Source organism: Canis lupus, chromosome 1, assembly GCF_003254725.2.
Source record: "Canis lupus dingo isolate Sandy chromosome 1, ASM325472v2, whole genome shotgun sequence".
Lineage (NCBI taxonomy): Eukaryota > Metazoa > Chordata > Mammalia > Carnivora > Canidae > Canis > Canis lupus.
Window position 1 is genome coordinate 113,315,479 of NC_064243.1, and position 21,009 is coordinate 113,336,487.

The following is a 21,009-nucleotide window of genomic DNA, read 5'->3' on the forward strand; positions in this document are numbered from 1 at the left end:
GGAGTAGGGGATAGTGTTTCATTCAGGGCCTAGAAGAGTGCCTGGCACACACTGGATATTCAGTAAATGTCTTTGCTCAATTAGTGCAAGGGCAGACAAGAGACAGGGTAGTGGCGAGAGACAGATGGTGACTGATGGTGTGCAAGAGAAGCATGATAGAGACACCGACACATGCACACACTCTGCGTGCCTCCTAGGGAACTGGGCCTTCAGGGCCTGCTGGAGGTGCTCATTCACAATATCCAAAACCCAGTATGGCAGGGGACAGTATCCCATCTGGAAAGCCAGACCGGAACCTGTGTCTGGCCTTCAGCTGCTGGATTCTGGGGCCCAGAAAACAGGGCAGACGCCGGGCATCTAGAAAAAGAAGTTAACATTTTAACAACCAGTCCAGCTACCCCAGGCTGCTGAGAGCAGGCTTGGCAGAGAAACTTCACTGTATATCCTTTCCGTATCTTTTGGGTTTCCAACCACCAGTTGGTTACCTTTTCACAAAATATCAAGTTCAGTCAAATCTGAAACAGTATGGAATTAAATAGAAATCAGAGAGGGGCAGAGCAGCAGAAATCGGGATGGAAAGGAGAGGGGAGCCCTGGCCTCTTCGTCCCTCCCTCTGTGCCCCTGGGGTGTGAGGGACCTACTTCTCCAACAGCCGGGTCACAGCCTCCTGGGCCTGCTCGCCATAGGCGTTGCCCTGCCTCAGTAGGCCCTCAGCAGCCTGCACAGCCACCTGCATCTTCTGCTGGTTCAGCTCCATCGTGGTGAGAAAATCCCGGTGCCTTTTCAGTGCCTCCTCTACGGACTCCACTGTGCCTGGGAGCTCGGGACCCGACAGTGCCATCTCCTGGGGAGGGGAGGAGTTTGGATGGGGGTGTTCAGGTCAGCTTGGTGCCAGGACCTGGGAGAGGCTGCTGGCCTGGCTTGCCACCTCCCCTCTATGTCCTCTCTCTTTGTTCACCTCATTCTAACATGGAACATGCCAGGTATGACCCAACCTCCGGGCCTTTGCCTATGCTAGGCCCTCTGCCTGGCAGTCCCTCCCTCCAGATACCTCCATGGTCGGCTCCTTCACTTTCTTCAGGTCCTCTGACCATCTGCCAGAAATACCACCTGCTGCCCCAGCTACGTCCCTTTGCCTTGCTTTATTATTTTTCATAGCGTATACCTGACATATTATTTTTGTATGCATTTACTTGTTTATCATCTTCACACACACACACACACACACACACGAAGGCCAGCTGCAGGAGAGTGGGATTTTTGTGTTCTGTTTTCTAAAGTCTGGTCAGTCCCAGAATAGTGCGTGGCACAGAGGAGGCATTCGGTAAATATTTGGTTAATCCATTAAGCCTGAACTGGGAGCTGGGTGGCCTCCAGGAAGTTCTTTCCCTCTCTGGGGTTAGTTTTCTAACTGTAAAACAGCGAGGTCAGAAAGGTTCTCTAAAGGCTCCCTCAGCATCCATATTCAGAATTCCTGGGGCTCCCTGTCTGTCCCCCCAGATAATCCTCAAACTGGGTCAGCTTTCTCTAAGATAACTAGCATAGGCAGGGGCCCTTTCTAAAATGATCTCCAAAGCTTGGTAGCTACTCTTGGACAACTGGGGGGAAACGGAATCTTCTATCTTGTCCAAATCCTCAATCTTGCTTGCCCTCCTAGAATGATCTCCAAATGGATCAGCTCTTCCCAGATAACCATGGCAAGCCAGTTGATTTCTCAAACCATAAACATTTCCCCTCTGCAGAGGGCATGCAAATTACCACTCCCAATAAGAAGATTATCTGCTAATTTGGGCACCCACAACCATGTAATCCACAATCAATTGCTGATCCAGATAACCTCTCAGCCTGAATTACCTATTTCCATAATCTTTATCCTCCCGTCATCCACCCCAAGATCTTTGAACTCCATTAACCATCACCAATCAACCCTCGAGGTCTCAACTTCCTTCCAGACACGCACCCGGGAAGTCACTGCAATGTATATCCAAGTGCGTTACTCGCTTGGGATAGTCCACAAAGTGTCAGCCACCTTAGATAAATCACCGATCCACCCGTCATCCTCCTCAGATCCTGGCAGCACACCCACACGTGTTCACTCCAGATGATCCACAAACCAGCGCTCCATACCAGATACCCTCGCCACTCCCGCTGCCCTCGGATAAGCCACGAACCCAGTGGTCCCTGCAAACACACTCGTGCGTACGTTTCCCTGTCCCCACGATCCCCCGTGGCCTCAAGCCCCCACCGTGAGCCCCGAAGCGGCCACCTGGTTGCGGAGAACCGCGCGAGCCTGGCGGAGGTCGCGCAGAAAGAGTTGGTAGACGTGCGCCTGCACCAGGGCGTCCCTGCGCGCCTCCCACAAGCCGAGCAGCTTGTGCCAGCCCAGTTCGAGGTGCGGCAGCCACTCGTCGAGCGCCAGGCCGGGGCCCAGCTCGGCGCCGTCGGATGCCAGCAGCGCCTCGCTGGCTGCCACGATGCGCGCGTAGTCCTCCTCGCGCTGGTCCACTTCCTCCTTGAGCGCGGCGTGGCGAGCCAGCAGCGCGTCCGCCTCCTCCAGGCTGCCGGGCAGGGGCCCCTCGACGCCGCCCGCCGCCTCCTGAGCGCGCACCAGCCAGTCCAAGAAAGCGTCCAGGTCGTGCAGGAAGCGCTGCAGGCGCCCGGCCGCGGCCACCGCCTCGCCGCAGGCCTGAGCCGCGCTCGCCAGCGCGCCCCACTCGGCGCCCAGTTCTTCCGCACCCTGGTGCAGCCGCGCCGCCTGCGTCGGGAAGCGCACAGCCAGCAGGGCGGCCTCCTCCTGGAGGGCCGCCTGGCGGGGCTCGAGCGCTTGCAGAGCCGCCTCCAGGCCGCTGAGGCGCCACTGCAGGGCGCCGCCGGCTCGGGGCGCGCTCTCCACCGCCCTCCGCTTCTCGCGCACCTGGGCGCGCACCTCGGCCACCTCCAGCACGTGGTTCTCCACCAGCAGCACTGCGCTCACCTCCTCTTTGCGCTGTTCCACCAGCTCCACGATGCGGTTCCACCTGCCCAGGGGAAGGAGGGCGACTTGAGGACGACGACAGGGACTCCTCCTGGGCCTAGAAGGCCCAGGGTCCTGGGATAGGACCGGGCCACTGTGTGACTTTGGAAAGTCACTCTGCCTCATCGAGCCCCGGCTTCTGCCTGTGTAAAATAAAACCCTACAAGGCACACTTGCTTAGAGCAGCGGTTCTCAAAATGTAATCTGAGCGAGGTCAAAACTATCTTTATAATAACGCTAAGATGCCATTTGCCTTCTCACTCCTAGTCTGTCCCCAGAGTCCATAGTTCTGAGTCTTTGTGACCAAGACCGGAGGCAGGAGCAGACTCGAGAACTCAGCTGCCTTCTCCTCAACCAGACAGCAAAGAGATCTACAAAAATGCAAAACCAAAACCACTCTTCTCACATTTTGTTTTGTTTTGTTTTGAAAAGTAGTTATATTCCATTAAAAAAAAAAGATGTTATGTTGGGATCCCTGGGTGGCGCAGCGGTTTAGCGCCTGCCTTTGGCCCAGGGCGCGATCCTGGAGACCCGGGATCAAATCCCACTTCAGGCTCCTGGTGCATGGAGCCTGCCTGTGTCTCTGCTTCTCTCTCTCTCTCTCTCTCTGTGTGACTATCATAAATAAGAAAAGATGTTATGTTAACATCATGGGTTTATTATTGTAATTTTAAAACCACTTAATGATTTTAAATGTCTCGGATCGGGGCACCTGGGTGGCTCAGTGGTTGAGCATCTACTTTTGGCTCAGGTCATGATCCAGGGTCTTGGGATCAAGCCCTGCTCCTCCCTCTACCTACATGTCTGCCTCTCTGTGTCTTTCGTGAATAAATAAATAAAATCTAAAAAAAATAAATTTCTCATATCAACTTCCAACGTAGTAAATATTGATAGCAACAATGCACAAAAACAAGCTCTTTGGGGGTCCCTAACAGTTTTTTTTAAAGATTTTATTTATTCATGAGAGACAGAGAGAGAGAGAGAGAGAGAGAGGCAGAGACACAGGCAGAGAGAGAAGCAGGCTCCCTGCAGGGAGCCCCGTGTGGGACTCCATCCCAGGACCCCAGGACCATTGCCTCAGGCGGAAGGCAGGCACTAAACCGCTGAGCCATCCAGGGATCCCCCCGCAGCAGTTTTTAAGAGTGCAAAGGAATACTGAAGCCAGAGTGAAAGAAGTGCTGGCTTACAACATTAGATGCTGTGTTGGGTCCAGCAAATAGAAACTGAGCATGTTCCACTGGCCAGGTGCTGAGGATCAAATGGTGTAAAGGCAAATGTGTTCAATAGCAAAATAAATTAATGGGGAAAAATTATATATTGTTCTGTGCCCTCAGACAATTGATAATACTTCTCTGTGCCTCAGTTCCCCTTCATAGGCTGTGTGTGGCCCAAGCTGGATGTCCTGGAGTCAAGTCTAACCTGTCTGTCCTTTGGCAAGTAACCCTCTCTGTGCCTCAGTTTCCCTATCAGTAAAATGGACATGATCCTAGCACAGCACCTACCTCACAGGAGTGTTGTGAGAGTCCAATGAGTTATGATTTATGAAGTGGGTCCAACAGTACTTGTTTGCTATTATTGAGTGGGGACAATTTGAGGGAACATACCAAGCTCCTTTCTGCCTCCACTGTGCTCCCTGCCTGGAGTGCTCTGTACCTTCCCATCCCTTCCCATGGCTGGCTCCTTCTCATCCCCTTTGAGGGCCCTGCTCAAATGTCATGGCTGACCACAAGATCTAAAATCACCTTCAGCCCTCGGTTATGTTCTACTGGGTCAGGATAATTCTCTAAAGATCTTGTTCATTTATTAGTTTATTTGTTCACTGTCTCTCTGTCCCCCTAGAATGGACATACCACAGAGCAGAGATTAGAACTCTGAAATCGGAAGGACCCAAGTTCAGGGGCACCTGGGTGGCTCAGGTGGTTAAGTCTCTGACTCTTGACTTTGGCTCAGGTCATGATCTCAGGGTCATGGATTAAACCCCACATTGGCTCCATGCTGGGTATAGAGCCTGCTTAAGATTCTCTCTCTCCCTTTGCTCCTGCCCCATGCTTGTGCATGCTCTCTCTCTCTCTTTTAAAAGGACCCAAGTTCAAGTTCTGCTTTGGCTGGATTCACCATGTGACCTTGGGCAAACTTTCCCTCTGATTCTCAGTTTTCTCATCTGGAAGGTGGGGAAAATAGTGTCCATTTCACTGAGTATTTAATGATATCATGTGGCTATAGCACTCGGTGTATATTCTTACTAAGCACTGTAAATCACTATTGTTCTTATCATTTGAGGCCCTGATGCTTGTCAAGGCTACAAAGGCTTTAAAATCTTAGACTACAGTCTTAGGAGTCAAATTCAACTTCAGACCCAGGCTTGACCCCCTAACTTGCTGTGTGACTTTGGGCCAGTGTCTTCACATCTCTGAGTCCCAGCTTGCCCTTCTCTAACATGCGGCAATTTCTCTGCCCCATAGGGTGGCTGAGAAGACGCTCTAAGTGCTTACGAGCCCCAGCTCTGGATTCAGACAGAACTGGGTTTGGCTCCTATTTACTGAATTGAGTAATCATGTTAAGGATTTCACCTCCCTGTATCTGTGTCTTCTTCCATTAACCCTACCCACATTGGAAGAATGGCTGGTAGGGGGAAAGATATTAATTTGTTACTATTTTTTAAAATTTATTTCTGAATTCTGGAGATTTTAGTATGGAATTGGGATATCGGAAGATAAAACCAGGCATATAAACTGCTTAGAAAAATTCCTGGCAGATAGTAGATACTTAGTTTTTATACAAATAAATCAATAATCCACTAAAATATACTGTATCCTCATTTTACCACATCATCACTAGCAGCGGGTATTACCATTTCCCCCTCAAGATTTTGCCAATTTCCTGGGTGGCCATTATCACCTCACGGGGTCAAAATTGCACATTCTTGATTTCAACAGTTGAGTAAATGAGGAAAAGAATGATGGAAAAAACCCGTGAGGACTGATATGAGGCCTCAGGCTCGCTTACCTGCTGTTGAGGTGGTCCTGGCAGGAGCGCACCTCATCTGAACTGGGGTGGCCTCCTTCCACCAGCTCCTGGACTGTGTGGTTCACATCCAGGACACGGCCCATCAGACTGTTCATCTCCTGGTCCAGACTCTCAAATCTGTAGGAGGATGGTCGTGCTCAGGCAGCCTGAGCCCTGGGGACCTGCCCACTTCTCAGCCTTCTCCTGGATTTCCTTCTAACTCTTAGGACCCTGTGCCAGCTCCTCCTCCTTCCACCTGCCCCCTAAATGTTATATTCCTCAAGGCTCTGTCTTGGGCCCCCTTAGCTTTCTCTCCCACCCTGCCTGAGCCATCCTATCAATCCCCACAGTCTCAATTCTTGTGACCCTGGTCTCATAACCCCCACATCTCACTCTGCGGCCTCAACTTCATTCCTTTTGAACATGTCTGCAACCTCAAAGCTGCCGTACACCTCCTTGGGGCTCCTCACAGCCTCTGTGATTCAAACCAGCATCAGCATCTTACCCCAAATCTGGTTTTCCTCTGGCCCCCATCTCAGGGGCAGCCCCACTATCCTCAAGGTCACAGTTCTGGGCTCCGTTTTGGACAACGCTTCTCCCCAGACCATTCGCCCCCATGGTCTAGCCACTTGGCCTCCTAGCCTGGCCAACTCCTGTCCCCTCCTACCTGGGTCCCCACCCCAGCTGCCTCTCTAGGCTCCCAGTCACCATCCTCAACCCCTCTAACACACCTTCTACATGGCAGCTAGGGAGATCTTTTTAAAGCTGGGTACAGTCCTCCCCTTTTTAAAGCAATGCCCAAAACTGTGACTTGGGTAATTAAGCACCAACCGAATGAATGAGTGGATCCATAAAAGGGGACATCCGTTCATCTCACAACTGTTACTAACTTAGCCAACAGAGGCATCAGTATCTCATGCATCAGATGCATCAGGCATCTCATGGGTCACAGGATAGTAAGTGCTATGAAGAAATGTCAAGCAGGGTGATGGAAGAGAAAATGACACGGTCGGAACTATTACACTAGCCAGGGAGGTGACAGTTGTGCGGGAGCTGTGGCAGTCCCAGGGGAGGGGCCAGGCTGGTGTGTCTCTGGAGAAGCTTCAGTTAATTTCCCACCAGGTGAACATAAGCTTCATAATAACAGCAAACGCTCCTGAAACGCTCCCTGCGCCCAGGCTTTTGCTAAGTGTCCTACAAGCACTCATCCCTCGGCACCCACGAGGTGGGAACTACTTACTACCGGTCCCATTTCCCTGGAACCCTGGCCCCAGCTGAGCAGAGGTGAGGCCGGTTGAACTAAGGGAGGCGAGACTTGCGTGCACGAGGAAGGGGCCCCGGGGGTCCCGCAAGGGCGCGCTCACCGGTGCTGCACCACCTCGACGTCGTCCAGCGAATCGGGCACGCGCATGGCCAGCAGCCACTGCTCCTTCTCACCGATCCACAGCTCGCACGCGTGCACTTCGCCAAACATGCGGTAGACCGCCAGGGCATCTCGCAGCCACTGGCGCCGCAGCGCAGCCACCTCGGTCACCTCGGTGAACAGCTGCTCCGCCTCCACCACGCGCACCTGCAGTGCCACCACCAGCGGCCCGGCCCCGCTGGCGCCCCCCAGTGTCGCCAGCTGACGCCGCAGGCCGCCCACGGGCCCGCGATGCGCCTCCACCTCCCCCGTGAGCGCGCGGTGCTGGCGGGCCAGGCGGCGGCTGGACGCCTCGTCGTGGCCGAAGTCGCCCGCGGCTGCTAGGCGGTAGGCGTCGCGAAGCCAGTCCAGGAGCCCGTCGAGGTCGGCGCCGAACTGGTGCAGCGCCCGCGCCTCCTGCAGCCGCCGCTCGCGCCGCGCCGCCGCCTCTTCCAGCCGCTGCCAGCGCCGCCGGGCGCTCGCCGCGCGCTCCGCCAGCCCCGCCAGGTGCACCGTGTCGGCGCCCGGGCCCACGGCGCCGCCGGCCGCAGCCAGCTCCTCGCCGCGCCGCAGGGCCTGCTGCAGCAGCGCCCGCCGCCCGCCCAGCTCGCCCTGCAGGATCTTGTGCTGCGCCAGGAGGCGCGCGGTGCTGGACAGGTCGTGCGCGCCGCCCGCCGAGCCCCCCGGGCCCGCCGCCCCGCCGCCGCCGCCGCCGCCCGCCGCCTCCAGGAGGCGCTCCTTGTCGCGGGCCCAGCTCTCGGCCTCCTCCAGCTCCTGCAGCAGCGCCCACAGGCTCCGCGAGGCCTCCAGCTCGGCGCGCCGTCGCGCCGCCTGCTCCTGCAGCTCCGCCAGGCAGCCGTGCACGTGGTTCACGCGGTTGCAGATGACCTGAGGATCGCAGGGCTGGTAGCCTGGGCCAGGAGAAGGGGAGGATCCCGGGTTGGCCACCGGCAGGGGGCGCCGAGACGGAGGCGCAGGCTACCTGCCCTGTCCTTGGCTAGGTAGGCCTCATGGGGTGCGAGGTTGCGCGGCCCCGCAGCCCTAGACAGGCTGTCTGGAGCAGGCGCCTTCTCTGGCTCCCCCAGGCCTCTCCTCTTCCTCCACCCCAGCCCTGACCCCTCTGCCTGTGTCCTCCCCACCATCCCAGCCCTGACCCCTCTGGCTATCACTGCCTGTTTTGTCACCCCCACTGGACTGGGAGTCGCATGAGTGCAGGACCTGGACTGGGAGCCCCACAAGGCAGGAGCCCATGAGGGCAGGGTCTCCGTCACACTGTGTCCCCATCATTGCCCAGCACAGTGTGGCCTGATTAAAACAGTGACTTAGGGCAGCCCGGGTGGCGCAGCGGTTTAGCGCCGCCTGCAGCCCAGGGCGTGATCCTGGAGACCCTGCCTGGATCGAGTCCCACATCGGGCTCCCTGCATGGAGCCTGCTTCTCTCTCTGCCTGTGTCTCTGCCTCTCTCTCTCCTGCTCTGTATCTCTCATGATTAAATAAAATAAAATCTTAAAAAAGAAAGAAAGAAAAAAAAAAAACAGTGACTTAGTACTGATTGAATGATGGGTGGAAACTGAGATTCAGAGAATCCTAAAATCTGTATATTTTAGGGTTAATTGTATTCCTCCAGGACTGGACCAAATGAAACATCTCTATTATTTTTATTTTAAGTAATCTCTATACCAAATTTAGGGCTCAAACTTACTACCCTCTGAGCCAGCCAAGCAACCGGAAATATCTCTATTCTTGAGTCATTTTCTGGGTTCCCCCTTTTATCCTTTGTTGCCTTATCTCTTAACTCCAGTGATGACCTGAACTCCCTTTTTTATTCAAAGAGTTCACCTTCCTCCTAGAATTCTGGTTTGTGACCAGAGAATTGTGAAAATAACTTAATGGCTCACAGCCAGCATTTCTTTAATGGAATAAGAATAGAATGAACAGAAAATATCAGGATGTGGGGCACCTAGGTGACTCAGTCAGCTAAGCATCTGCCTTTGGCTCAGGTCATGATCCCAGAATCCTGGGATCGAGTCCCACATCAGGCTCCTTGCTCAGTGAGGAGCCTACTTCTCCCTCTCCCTCTGCTGCTCCCCCTGCTTGTGATTGCTCTCTTTCAAATAAATAAAGTCTTAAAAAAAAAAGAAAAGAAAATATCAGGATGCAACACAGAAGGCAAGGGGAAGCATTGTTTCATAAAACCTTTGTGCCTGTGTATGCACATGTGCGTGTGAACTCTGGGTCAGGAGGTAAACGTATTTCTTAGTGGGTCAAAACACTGTGAGAGCCACTGCCCTAGATGGGATGTGCCATTTCCAGATTTCTGGACATTCACTGAAACTGACCCAAATACCAAAGCATCCAACTGAAAAATCAACAGCAACAAGGCATTCGTGTATCCAGGCCTGACTCTGGCATAACGTCATCTCATCCTCACAACCACGCTGTGGGGCAGTATCCTTATTAGCCCCATCTTACAGATGAAGAAACTGAGGTTCTGGGAAGGAAGCCACTTGCACAGGATCAGCTGAGAAGTGACAGATCAGGGAGGCCACCCTCTAAACCACATGTCAGGCAGCGCTGCTTCTCATCACCATAACATACCCCCCTCCCCAGCCTCTTTGCTGTTGGTATGGTGCCACTGGCTGCCACCAGGCATCGAGATCTCACAAGGAGAAGACAGAGGGAGCCTTCTAAGACAACATCCCTAAGGAGAAGGAGAGGGTCCCAACAGCCTCTCCTGAGGTTGGGACATGGGCTGAGCCAGGGTGGGCATGTCCTATGGGGCGTGGAAGGAAACTCCAACACTTGACCCAGCCTGTAAGAGTGAGAACCACCCCCTGTCTGCAAGCCAGACAGGCCCTGCCTTTTCTACTGATGCTTCAGGATTCCAAAGGGCTGTGGCTCCAGACACAGGAGTGCAACAGGTGCCTGGAAGCCTCTTAGCTCGATGGCTCTGGGCCTTTCCTTTCCTTTTCTTTTGCAAGAAAGCAAAAAGCAGTCTCGTCTGCACTCACAGCTTGCATACACGGTTTCGCAGGACAGCAACTTCAGGCAAGGCCACTCTGTGACCACGAGGGAGTGGCATGGAAACGAGACCCTCCCATAACTGTGTCTGAGCACACACAGAAAAGAGGTCACTGTGCAAGCCACAGAAGCCACCACCCATCCCCCTGCCCCAGCTCAGGTGAATGATGGCTGCCAATTCCTCTCCCCCCACCCCCCACCTGGACAACGATGACTAAGATGAGCCATCACCTAGTTATTCCCACCTCCTAGAAGTATTCAATCCGCAGCAAAACACACCGCATAAATATTCCCCAAATCACCTAACACAAGCCCACAACCTGTAACAAGCCCATCCTGACATCCTCCTGCTGAGAGGCCCCATGGTTCCCCAGGGTGTGTGCAAAGAGCCAACAACCCCAACTCAGTCTGACAACAGGGGGATTCCTGGTGGACTGTGACTGGAAGTTGACATCAGTACAATGACAACCTTTTTAGAGCGAGTCTTGGTTTTGCCTATCAGCATCCACCCCCTGCTGCTGGTAATGGCTTCCACCCTCCTCTTCCTCAGTCCAAGTCTTTGGAAAGAGCCGACCCCACTCTTGGCGCTGGGGTGGGCATGTCACATAGATGTGGCCAATTAGCTCACTGTAGGGCTTGGAGTTACAATGCTTGGCTGAGTGGAGGGGATGGAACCCCCAGTGGGGAAATGAAAGCTCTCCTTGAACCATTTGTCAGAAATATTGGGGCAAAGGGGCTTGTCTCCTGTTCGGTCCACTAAGTTGCTAGGATGTAAACATGGGGCTGAATAATCCCAGATTTACATAAGGGGAGGGACCGCCCATGAGTGATACAAACATAGATACGACAATCAGAGAGATGGAGTCTTCAAAGCATTATTGGACAATCCCTGGATCCAGCCATGCCTGAAGCCGAATTGCCCCGCCCTGGCTGGACTTTTAGTTACATTGGCCAAGACACTCCCCCTTTCCCCAGAAGCTAACTGAACCAAGTTTCTATTATTTGCTGCCAAACAGGCCCTGACTATATATTACCTTACACAGACGTTTTACAGCATTCACTGAGATTTGGCTGTGAAGGGCTTCGTTTTACACAAGTGCTTGATAAAAATGTAAATGTTACTGCAGAATCTCAAAGCAGGAAGGAGTCATGTGGTCTAACCTCCACCCAAGGCAATAATTTCCCCCATGATATCCCTGCTGGAATGTGAATCTATTTTGTGCTTGGATGCCTCCAAAGACAGGGAGCTCACTCCTTCTTACTGTCTCTTACAGAGTCGTTCTGCTTCTATTAGCTCCAGCCCTGAAAGTCTCCACCCTAAACTCACCCTGCAGCTGAGAGAAACGCAGGGCAGCAGCGTTGAGTGCCTCCACCCGCTCACTCTGGGCCGCGATGTCCCCCTCCAACAGTCCGTGCTTCTGCAACAGGTCCTCGGCCTCCACCAGGTGCTGCCCACACTCGCGGGAGAGCAGCTGAGCCTACAAGAGGGGGCAGCACTGAGCACATGTTTGGCCTTGGCCCTCAGGCCAGGCCCACTCCGCACTGTCCCTGTCTGGACTACTCTTCAGCTCCTCCAACCCATCCCTTGAACTCTGATCTCTGTCTCAATCGCCTTGTCCCTGTCAGCATCTCTCTCTCTCTCTCTGAGTGTTCCACCTCCCCTCTCTCCATGTTCCTGGGCTCTAGCATCTCCCTCCCTCTGACTCCACCTCTTTCTCACCTATGCCTTTCTGTCTCCATCTCTTCCCATCTCTCTCCCCAACCCTCTTCAGCTCCCCGACAACACTCAGTGTCTACAGCCCTGGGCTCCAGGTCCTGCCCACCTGCATCTCCTCCATCCAGTCCACCATGTACACCATCTCCTGGAAGATCTTCTGTAGGGCCAGGTTCTGCTCGAGCCGTGTCCGCCGGGCGCCCACCAGCCCGGTCAGCAGGGCCCACTGGCGCAGGACGCTGTCACGCTGGGCCGCCACACGCCGGGCATCGTAGTAGCCTTCAGCTGCCAGTGCCTGGGCCAGCTCGGCCACGCCCTGCACCCGCTCCTCATAGGCCGCAATGTCCGCCTCGATGGCTTCGTGCTTCTTCATGGCTGCCTCGACTGCTGGCAGCTCATACCCGAAGTTGTCCTGGGGCAGGGCAGGGCAGGGCAGGCCACGGGTGCTCACCCATGTTGCCCCAGCCATGCACCTGTTACCCTGCCCCTGCCGCACCAGCCCAGGTTACCTTGGAGACCAGCTCCATCTTCCTCGGTTACCCTGGAGACCAGCCCTGCACTTCTTCATCACATCTCTAGCCTTAAACTCATCACCCAGGAAACGGTCCCCATCCTACCACTGCCCTAGAGCCTGGGGACCAGGCCTACCCTTCCCTGTTACTTAGGAGACCAAGTCTATCCTCCCAAGTTACCCTGGACACCAGATACAACCTCCTCAGTCACTTAGTCTAATTAAATAGTCTCCCTATCCCTGAAGAGACTAATTCTGTCCTCTCTAGTTACCCTGGAGACCAACCTCACTCTCCTGTTACCTTGGAGATCTGGCCCGCACCCCTCCCCCACCGCTCACTTAGGAGACCAGCTCTCCCTTCCCACCCTCACTCGCCACCTAGGAGACTAATCCAACACTTCTGTCTCGCTTAGGAGAGGGAGACTCCCTCTCTGGTCCCAGGGCCACCAGCCCTGCCCCTCCCTCCTTTGCCCCCAGAGCCGAGCCCTGAATGCCGTACCTGGGAGACCAGGCGCTGGTTCTCATTCAGCCAGCTCTCCCTCATAGCCACCTTGTGGTCAAACCTCTGAGCCAGCAGTTCCAGCTTCTCCTGCCGGATCAGCTCAGCCCGCAGAGCAGCCTCCCGTTCGTGCTCTGCCTTCTCCAGCTGGCCCCAGGCCTAGGGAGATGGGAGGAGGCAGTCAGACCCCAACAACGCCCCCCACTTTGATGGCCCTGGCTTCTCTGTCAGAGGTGACTCCTAGCATTCACAGCACCTTCGTGTAAACTGGGGGAAAAATGTATTGCTCCTTCATGACACTTTCCTGCTGGAAGGCTGTCAGGACAAATACCCAATCCATGGCGTCTACAATATAAATGGCTCCCTTGAGCAATGCACAACCTACACAACCGCACAGAGTCACCCTGCCTCTTCCCCATACTCTCAACTTCACCTTGTCGATATCCCAGATGCCACAGCCCTCCCGAGGCACAAAGAGGCGACGATTGCAGGCACGTAGTTTGCTCTGGATGCTGAAGAGCAGCACCTCCAGGTTCCCCTTCTCCTGAAACCTGAAGGGGCTTGAGCTCAGGAACCCCGCCTCCACACCTCCACTTGCTGCCCTCCCTCCTCAGCTGGGCCTCACTTGACTGGCTTCTCCAGTGTGCAATAGGCCGTGAAAGCCTGGAGCTGCTGCTGCACCCCACTCAATGAGTTGGCAAACTTCTGGTTGCTGATGAGGCCCACGGTGCGGTGGATCCAGGCCAGCAGCTCGGCGGCCAGCTCCTCATAGCGCTCAATGATCTTCCCCACCTCCAACACTTGGTCCAGGACCTGGCCCGGCGAAGGAAGATGGGGTCAGCTTCATCCCAGATGTGCCCCCAGGTGGTTCCCAAGCTCCCATCCACCCCTTCCCCTGGCTCCCCAAACCTTCCCGATCCGCTTCCCCTCGACAGCCAGAGCCTTCATCTTGGAGAAATAGTGGTAGAAAGACACCACATAGGTGATGATGGACTTCTCATCTGGAGCTTCCATGTTCACATCTGGGGGGAAAGGAGAGCGGGGAAGCATGACGGTGAGCATTATGACAGGGACTGGGAGGAGGGAGGGAGAGCCCACTCTTACTAGCTGTGTGACCTTGGGCAAGATAACTAAACTCTCTGTTCCTTAATTTTTGTATCTGCCAAATAGGGATCTACCTCATGAGATTAAACAGTACCCAACATATGCAAACCACCATAGAGAAACTAGCCATAGTTATTTCATACCACTCTACCTTCCACCTCAGGCCCTTTGCACATGCTTTTCTTTTTAAGATTTTATTTATTTATTCATGAGAGATACAGAGAAAGGCAGAGACACACACAGGCAGAGGGAGAAGCAGGCTCCATGCAGGGAGCCAGACGTGGGACTCGATCCCGGGACTCCAGGATCACACCCTGGGCTGAAGGCAGCGCTAAGCCACTGAGCCACCCAGGCTGCCCGCACATGCTGTTTTCACTATATAGAACAATGTTCCCTCTTCTGTGTGCCTAACTCCCACTCATCCTTCAGGGCTCAACTCACATTTCCTCAGATAAGCCTCCCTGTTCAGCCTGTGAAGAGTTGCCCCCCTCCCCCGTTAGTCTTCCTCGTGGCATCTTATCCTGGAACTCCTCCTGGAACTTATAATTTTCAATTAAATATTCATTTATGCGATCATGCCCTTATCTTGAGTTCAAGCTTCATGAGCACAAAGGCTGTGCCTGTCTTTTTCTTTTTTAAAATATTTTTTTATTTATCTTTGTAAAAATTTTATTTATTTATTTGACAGAGAGAGAGCAAGATAGAGCACAGCGGGGGGGGGGGAGCAGCAGAGGGAGAGGGAGAAGCAGACTCCCCATTGAGCAGGAAGCCTGACTGGGGGAGGGGGGGTGCTTAATCTCAGGACTCTGGGATAATGACCTGAGCCAGAAGGCAGCCACTTAACCGACTGAGCCACCCAGGCCCCCCTGTGCCTATCTTTTTTCACCATTGTTCTAGCCATGCCCAGCACACTGTAAGAGTTCAATAAATATTTGTTAAATGTATTAATGGTGTATGAGGTCAGAGGTCAAGGACATGGGCTTTGGAGGAAGCATGTGCTTGAATCCCTGTTCAACCACTTACTCACTGCATGTCCTTAGGAAATAGGCCTAACTTCTCTAAGCCTCAGTTTCTCCATTACAACAGTAAGGACAGTGCCTGCCACCTGGGAGCCCTATAAGTATTAGAAAGAATACCCTGGCCCAGAGGAGAAACTCAATGAATTCCAATGATCATTTTGATCTGCCCACTGAATGCACAGTGTTACACTTGGCCTTTTACTCTTCACCAACTCATGAAACTGACAGCCACCAAACACTATGTGCCAGGCAGGCACTGAGCACAGACTACAGAAGTCCCATTTGCTGGTTTGCAGTGTGATGCTGGGCAAGTGACTTCATATCTCTGAGCCTTTCATCTCTATCACTTTAAAACAGGATAGAGGGATCCCTGGGTGGCGCAGTGGCTTGGCGCCTGCCTTTGGCCCAGGGCGCGATCCTGGAGACCCGGGATCGAATCCCATATCAGGCTCCCGGTGCATGGAGCCTGCTTCTCCCTCTGCCTATGTCTCTGCCTCTCTCTCTCTCTCTCTCTCTGGGACTATCATAAATAAATAAAAATTAAAAAAAAAAAACAGGATAGATAAGTTCTATCCAACCAGGTCAGCGTGAGGATGAAGGGGAGAAGTTTCAATAAAATCCCTGGCCATGTGCTTGGCACATCAGATGCTCAGAGAAAGGGAACAGCTGTTATTCCAGAGACTGGGGAGATTGGTGTTGGCATGATCATGGATTAGGAGGGAAGCTGAAGTCAGGGGATGGGGATGGGGGATAATCTTGGGGGTGGGGCTGGAGCTAGGGAGGGAAGGGGGTTGGGCTTGGGGGAGCTCACTGGGGATGGGAGTGGGCGTGGGAAGGGGAGAGGGTTAAGGTGGGATTCAGGTTGGAGATGGAGATGCCAAGGAAGGGACTGGAAGCCAGGGAGGAGGAGGCATTGGAGATGAGGAAGGGGAGGGGCTAGGAGCTGGGACTTCAAGCGCCTTGGGTTTGGGATGGGGTTGCAGCAGGATGGAGTAGATGTGGGCATTGGAGTCAGAAATCCCCCCAAGAGTTAGTCGGGCTGGGGTTGTGCAGGGCTTACCCTCAGGGTCCAGCAGACGCGTCAGCCCCAGGTGCTGCTCAGCTGTGCGGAAGGCTCTCTGCAGGTTGTAGTTGGCATTGGACTTGGTGAGTTTGCTGAAGTCCACGAGATCGGGCCTGGGTGGGGACACAGAGTGGGCAGGCAGCAGGCAGGCTCCAGGGCCAGTGGGCAAGCAGGCAGAGAGCCACCATCCTTGTCTGAGCGCCGCCCCCCACCATGACGAGGGGCAGGAGGGGTGCCACCTGGCCCAGGGGAAAGGTGTGTGCCAGTACATGTCTGTGCATTCCTCTGTGGCTGTGACAACTGCATGAGGGCATGTGTACAATGACTTTACAACACACATGTCTACTTGAGCATGTTTCTAAACAGTATTATTACACAGCAGCTCAAAGTGTGAGGTCTACAGCCAGCCCATGGGGCTCACACTGCAGCTCGACTACTTCCTGGCTGTCAAACTGGGTAAGCTATTTTGTCTCTCCATGCCTCAGTTTTCTCATCTGTAAAGTGGAGATAATACTACTAGACTACTAGCATCTGTCTCACAGGCTCACTGAATATATTTTTTTAAGATTTTATTTATTTAAAAAAAAAAAAAAAAAAGATTTTATTTATTTATTCATGAGAGACACATAGAGAGAGGCAAACATAGGCAGAGGGAGAAGTAGGCTCCCTGTGGGGAGCCTGATGCAGGACTCGATCCCAGGACTCTATCCCAGGACTCTAGGATCAGTCCCTGATTCAAAGGCAGACGTTCAACCACTGAGCCACCCAGGTGCCTCAGGCTCACTGAATATTAAATGACTTATTGAAAGCACCGAGAACAATCCCAGGCATACAGGAAGCGCTCAACCAATCTTGCCATTGGGTAGAGCTGGTGGGTTTCTGGCTGTGGGGGTCGGGCTGGGTCTCCCCAAGTGTATGGGTGCATATGCATGACAGGCAAGGCTTGTGAGTGAACATGTGTCTCTGGCAGAAAAGGCTGGGTTCCACTCCCACCACACTAGAGCATGTTTTTCCCAGGCTTGGGGCCTCAGTTTCCCTAATCTGTCATGTGGATGATCATGACATGGGGGCAATTTGTCTGGATACCCACCCCTCAGCCAATTCAGCGGCAGGCCGTCAGGTGTGAAAGGTAGGTGTGTAGGGAAACAGAAGGGGGGCTCTGGGGCTCCCCTAGAAGAAAGACTTTCTGATGAGAGGGGGCACTGTGCCCACACCAGAGAGGACAGTCCAAGGGGAGTGAGCTCTCTGCCCTGGGAGCCTGGAAGTAGCAGGCATGGGCTGTGTATGTGCATGAGTATAAGTGTGTATACACATTTGCATGATGGTACGTACGTGTGTTTCCATGCACACACAGAGTACATGGCCTGGATGGGGTTCTGCAGGGGTGTGTGCCTTGTATAAGTGTGAAGGGCGTGCGTATGAAGGGATGGGTCCTCGCATCTATGTGTGTCATCTGCATGCACACATGTACAGGCATGTGTGTACCCAAGGGACCCGGAGTGGGGGTGCAGGGCAGGGCCGGGCTGCGCCAGGTCAGTGGGTACCTGTGCCGGTGAATGAGCGCGTTGAAGGCCAAGCCATCCCTCCAGCTGGTGGTGAAATTCTGGATGTTTACCTCAGGGTAACTGGAAGCATAGAAAGGAGAGACAGAGGCAGAGATGGAGATAGTTGGGAGGAAAAAGAGGGAGGAAGGGAGAGAGAGAGAGAGATAGACAGGGATGGATGGATGGGAGGGTGGATAGATGATGATGATGATAGATGATAGATAGATAGATAGATAGATAGATAGATAGATAGATAGATCAATTGAGGCAGGGAGATGGCAGGGAGATAGAAAGAGAGATGGAGAGAAAACAGGATACAGACAGAGATGGGGAAAGAAAGAAGGGAAGGGAGGAGATGAGAAGGGAGAGAGAAGGGGGGAGAGAGTAGGGGGAGGGAGAGATAGGAACAAGGGAAAGCAGACATAGAAGTAAACACAAGACACAGTGAAAGAGCCAGCCAGCCGGCCCCCAGAAGGCTGAGCACCAGAGAGCCCAGTCTCCATCCATACCTGCCCCCTCTTCCTCCCAGGGGCAGCTCTCCAGGAGCCCTTGAGTTCCAGGCCACGGCCCCCCACAGGGCAGAGGGTGGAGAGCTGGGGCTCTTGGGGACTCCCCAGCAGAGCTACACAGCTCCCTTCTCAGCCCCACTGAAGGTACCAGAAGCCTGAACTCCTCACGGGAGCTGCCCGAGCCCCATTGTGCACACTCTTAGGCTGAGAGGTGGCTGCTTTCGGAGTGGGGGTCGGCCACAGCTCAGGAATAGGGCTGGGGTGTCCACATAGGTGCACATGAGGCCTCCTGAGGTGGGGGGACCGAAGGGGGCAGGATGGGGACAGTCCACTACTATCCAGCATGGTGCTCCGAGGAGCCCAAGTTGGACATTTGAACCAGACCTTCCAGATTGTTACAGGGGTTTATTTGTCAAGGTCAGAAGAGTTACCAGTTCACTAACTTCAGATGTAACTTTTGACCCTGAGGGCTTGGGCTGTCCCCTATACTCCAGTCCCAGAAGGAACCCTCAAGATTAGGTTAGGGGCCTGGTGGGGCAGGGGGAATGTATGCTTACCCAGCTGTCTTCATCTGACACCACAGGAGCAGTGCATCCTTGGCTGAGCGGGTCTCTCTGTTGTCCTCAGTCTCGATTTTGATGACTTGAATCTGTGAGGAGAAACAACATGGCTGCCGGGACCTGGAGGACACGAGCCTGGGGGCCACGGGCGTACCCTGCGGCCAGGGAGGGTGGTAGGTGACAGAGGAGATGAGGGAGGCAGCTTTGGGCTGGGGTTGGGGGTTCAGGAGGAGGAGAGTGGGATCTGGAGTGTTTTGCAATGTTTACAATTAGGGGAGGTAGTTGTGGACTAGGGTCTCAGTTTCTAGGGAGGCCTCCATACTTTGGTTTCTGGGCCACTTCCCTGATTCAAGCCACCATCATTTCCAGCCTGGGCTAGTGCAGTCACCTCCAGGCTGGTCTCCCTGCTCCTGCCCCTACAGTCTATTCTAATAGCAGAGAGGAACCCTGTGACCACCTGGATCAGATCACATGCCTCTCAGCCTCAAGACCCTCAGGGTGTCCATCTCACTCATGGCAAAAGTCAATTTCCCCTCAGGAAGTTTTTGACCTCATCTTCAACCTACTCTGGAGCAGCCTACTCTGCTCTAGAGACCTGCTGTCCTCTTCATTAAATCACTAGCATCCTCCTGCCTCAGGGCCTTTGCACTGGCCATTCCTTCCCTCAGGGGCCCACATGGTTCCACCCCAACTTGATGTCTTGATTCACTTGTCACCTCTCAGTGAGGGCTTTGCCAACCACTTTATTTTATTTTATTATTTATTTTTTAAAAAAATATTTTATTTATTTATTCATGAGAGACACATAGAGAGAGGCAGAGACATAGGCGGAAGGAGAAGCAGGCTCCCTGCAGGGAGTCTGATGCGGTACTGGATCCCAGGACCCTGGGATCATGACCTGAGCCAAAGGCAGACCGTCAACCACTGAGGCACCCAGGGGCCCTTATTTATTTTTTTTTAAGTTTTATTTATTTATTTGACAGAGAGAGCACAAGCAGGGGGAGCAGCGGAGGGAGAGGGAGAAGCAGGCTCCCCATTGAGCAGGGAGCCAGACGTGGGACTCAATCCTATGACCCTGAGATCATGACCTGAGCCAAAGGCAGCTGCTTAACTGTTGAGCCCCAACCACTTTATTTTATTTTATTTTTTAAAAGATTTTATTTATTTATTCATGATAGATATATATATATAGAGAGAGAGGCAGAGACACAGGCAGAGGAAGAAGCAGGCTCCATGCTGGGAACCTGACATGGGACTTGATCCCGGGACTCCAGGGTCGCGCCCAAGCCAAAGGCAGGCACTAAACTGCCGAGCCACCCAGGAATCCCCCCAACCACTTGATTTTAAATCAAAGTATGTCTACTCAAATTTCACGTCCTCCTTTTCTGCCTTATTATCTCCTTGGCATCTATCATCATCTCTACATTTTCTTTATTCATCTGATTTACTGTCTCCTCATTGTGGACTGAATTGTGCCCCCCTCAAAATTTGTAAGTGGAAGCTCTGACCCCCAAACATCACTATATTTGAAAATTAGGCCTTTATGGAGATAATTAAGGTTAAGTAAGGCCATACAGGTGGAGCTCCAAAATGACTGGTGTCCTTATAAGAAGAGGAAGAGACCCCAAGAAATGTGCACACACAGGGAAGAGGCCATGTGAGGATGCAGAGAAGGTCGCCATCTGTGAGCCAAGAAGAGAGGCCTCAGTAGGAACTGACCCTGCTGGCAGCTTGATCTTGAACTTCCAGTTTTTAGAACTTGAGAAAATAAATTTCTGTTTGTTTAAGCCACTGAGTCTGGTATTTTGTTACAGGAGCCCTAGCCAACTAATGCTCTCACTAACCTGTAAAAGCTCCAGGACTAGGAGCACCTGAGAGGCTCAGTGGTTGAGTGTCTGCCTTCAGCTCAAGTCATGGTCCCGGGGTCCTAGGATCAAGTTCCCCATTGGGCTCCCCGCAGGGAGCCTGCTTCTCCCTCTGCCTGTCTCTGCCTCTCTCTGTGTCTCTCATGAATAAATAAATAAAATCTTAAAAAAAAAAAAAAA

General features: G+C 53.3%; 1 protein-coding gene across 1 annotated transcript in view; it reads right to left on the reverse strand.

Moving 5' to 3' along the window:
- Positions 1–21,009, reverse strand: part of SPTBN4 (spectrin beta, non-erythrocytic 4) — a 77,104-nt gene that overhangs the window by 35,903 nt on the left and 20,192 nt on the right. The window contains exons 6-18 of the mRNA XM_025424953.3: positions 18,962–19,053; positions 17,896–17,976; positions 16,349–16,464; positions 14,075–14,187; positions 13,791–13,978; positions 13,599–13,716; positions 13,166–13,324; positions 12,265–12,567; positions 11,769–11,919; positions 7,384–8,332; positions 6,020–6,157; positions 2,267–3,017; positions 642–844 (exon numbers count right to left, since the gene is read on the reverse strand). Of these exons, the coding sequence (XP_025280738.3) occupies positions 642–844; positions 2,267–3,017; positions 6,020–6,157; positions 7,384–8,332; positions 11,769–11,919; positions 12,265–12,567; positions 13,166–13,324; positions 13,599–13,716; positions 13,791–13,978; positions 14,075–14,187; positions 16,349–16,464; positions 17,896–17,976; positions 18,962–19,053 (3,362 nt within the window). The remainder of the gene's footprint in view (positions 1–641; positions 845–2,266; positions 3,018–6,019; positions 6,158–7,383; positions 8,333–11,768; positions 11,920–12,264; positions 12,568–13,165; positions 13,325–13,598; positions 13,717–13,790; positions 13,979–14,074; positions 14,188–16,348; positions 16,465–17,895; positions 17,977–18,961; positions 19,054–21,009) is intronic.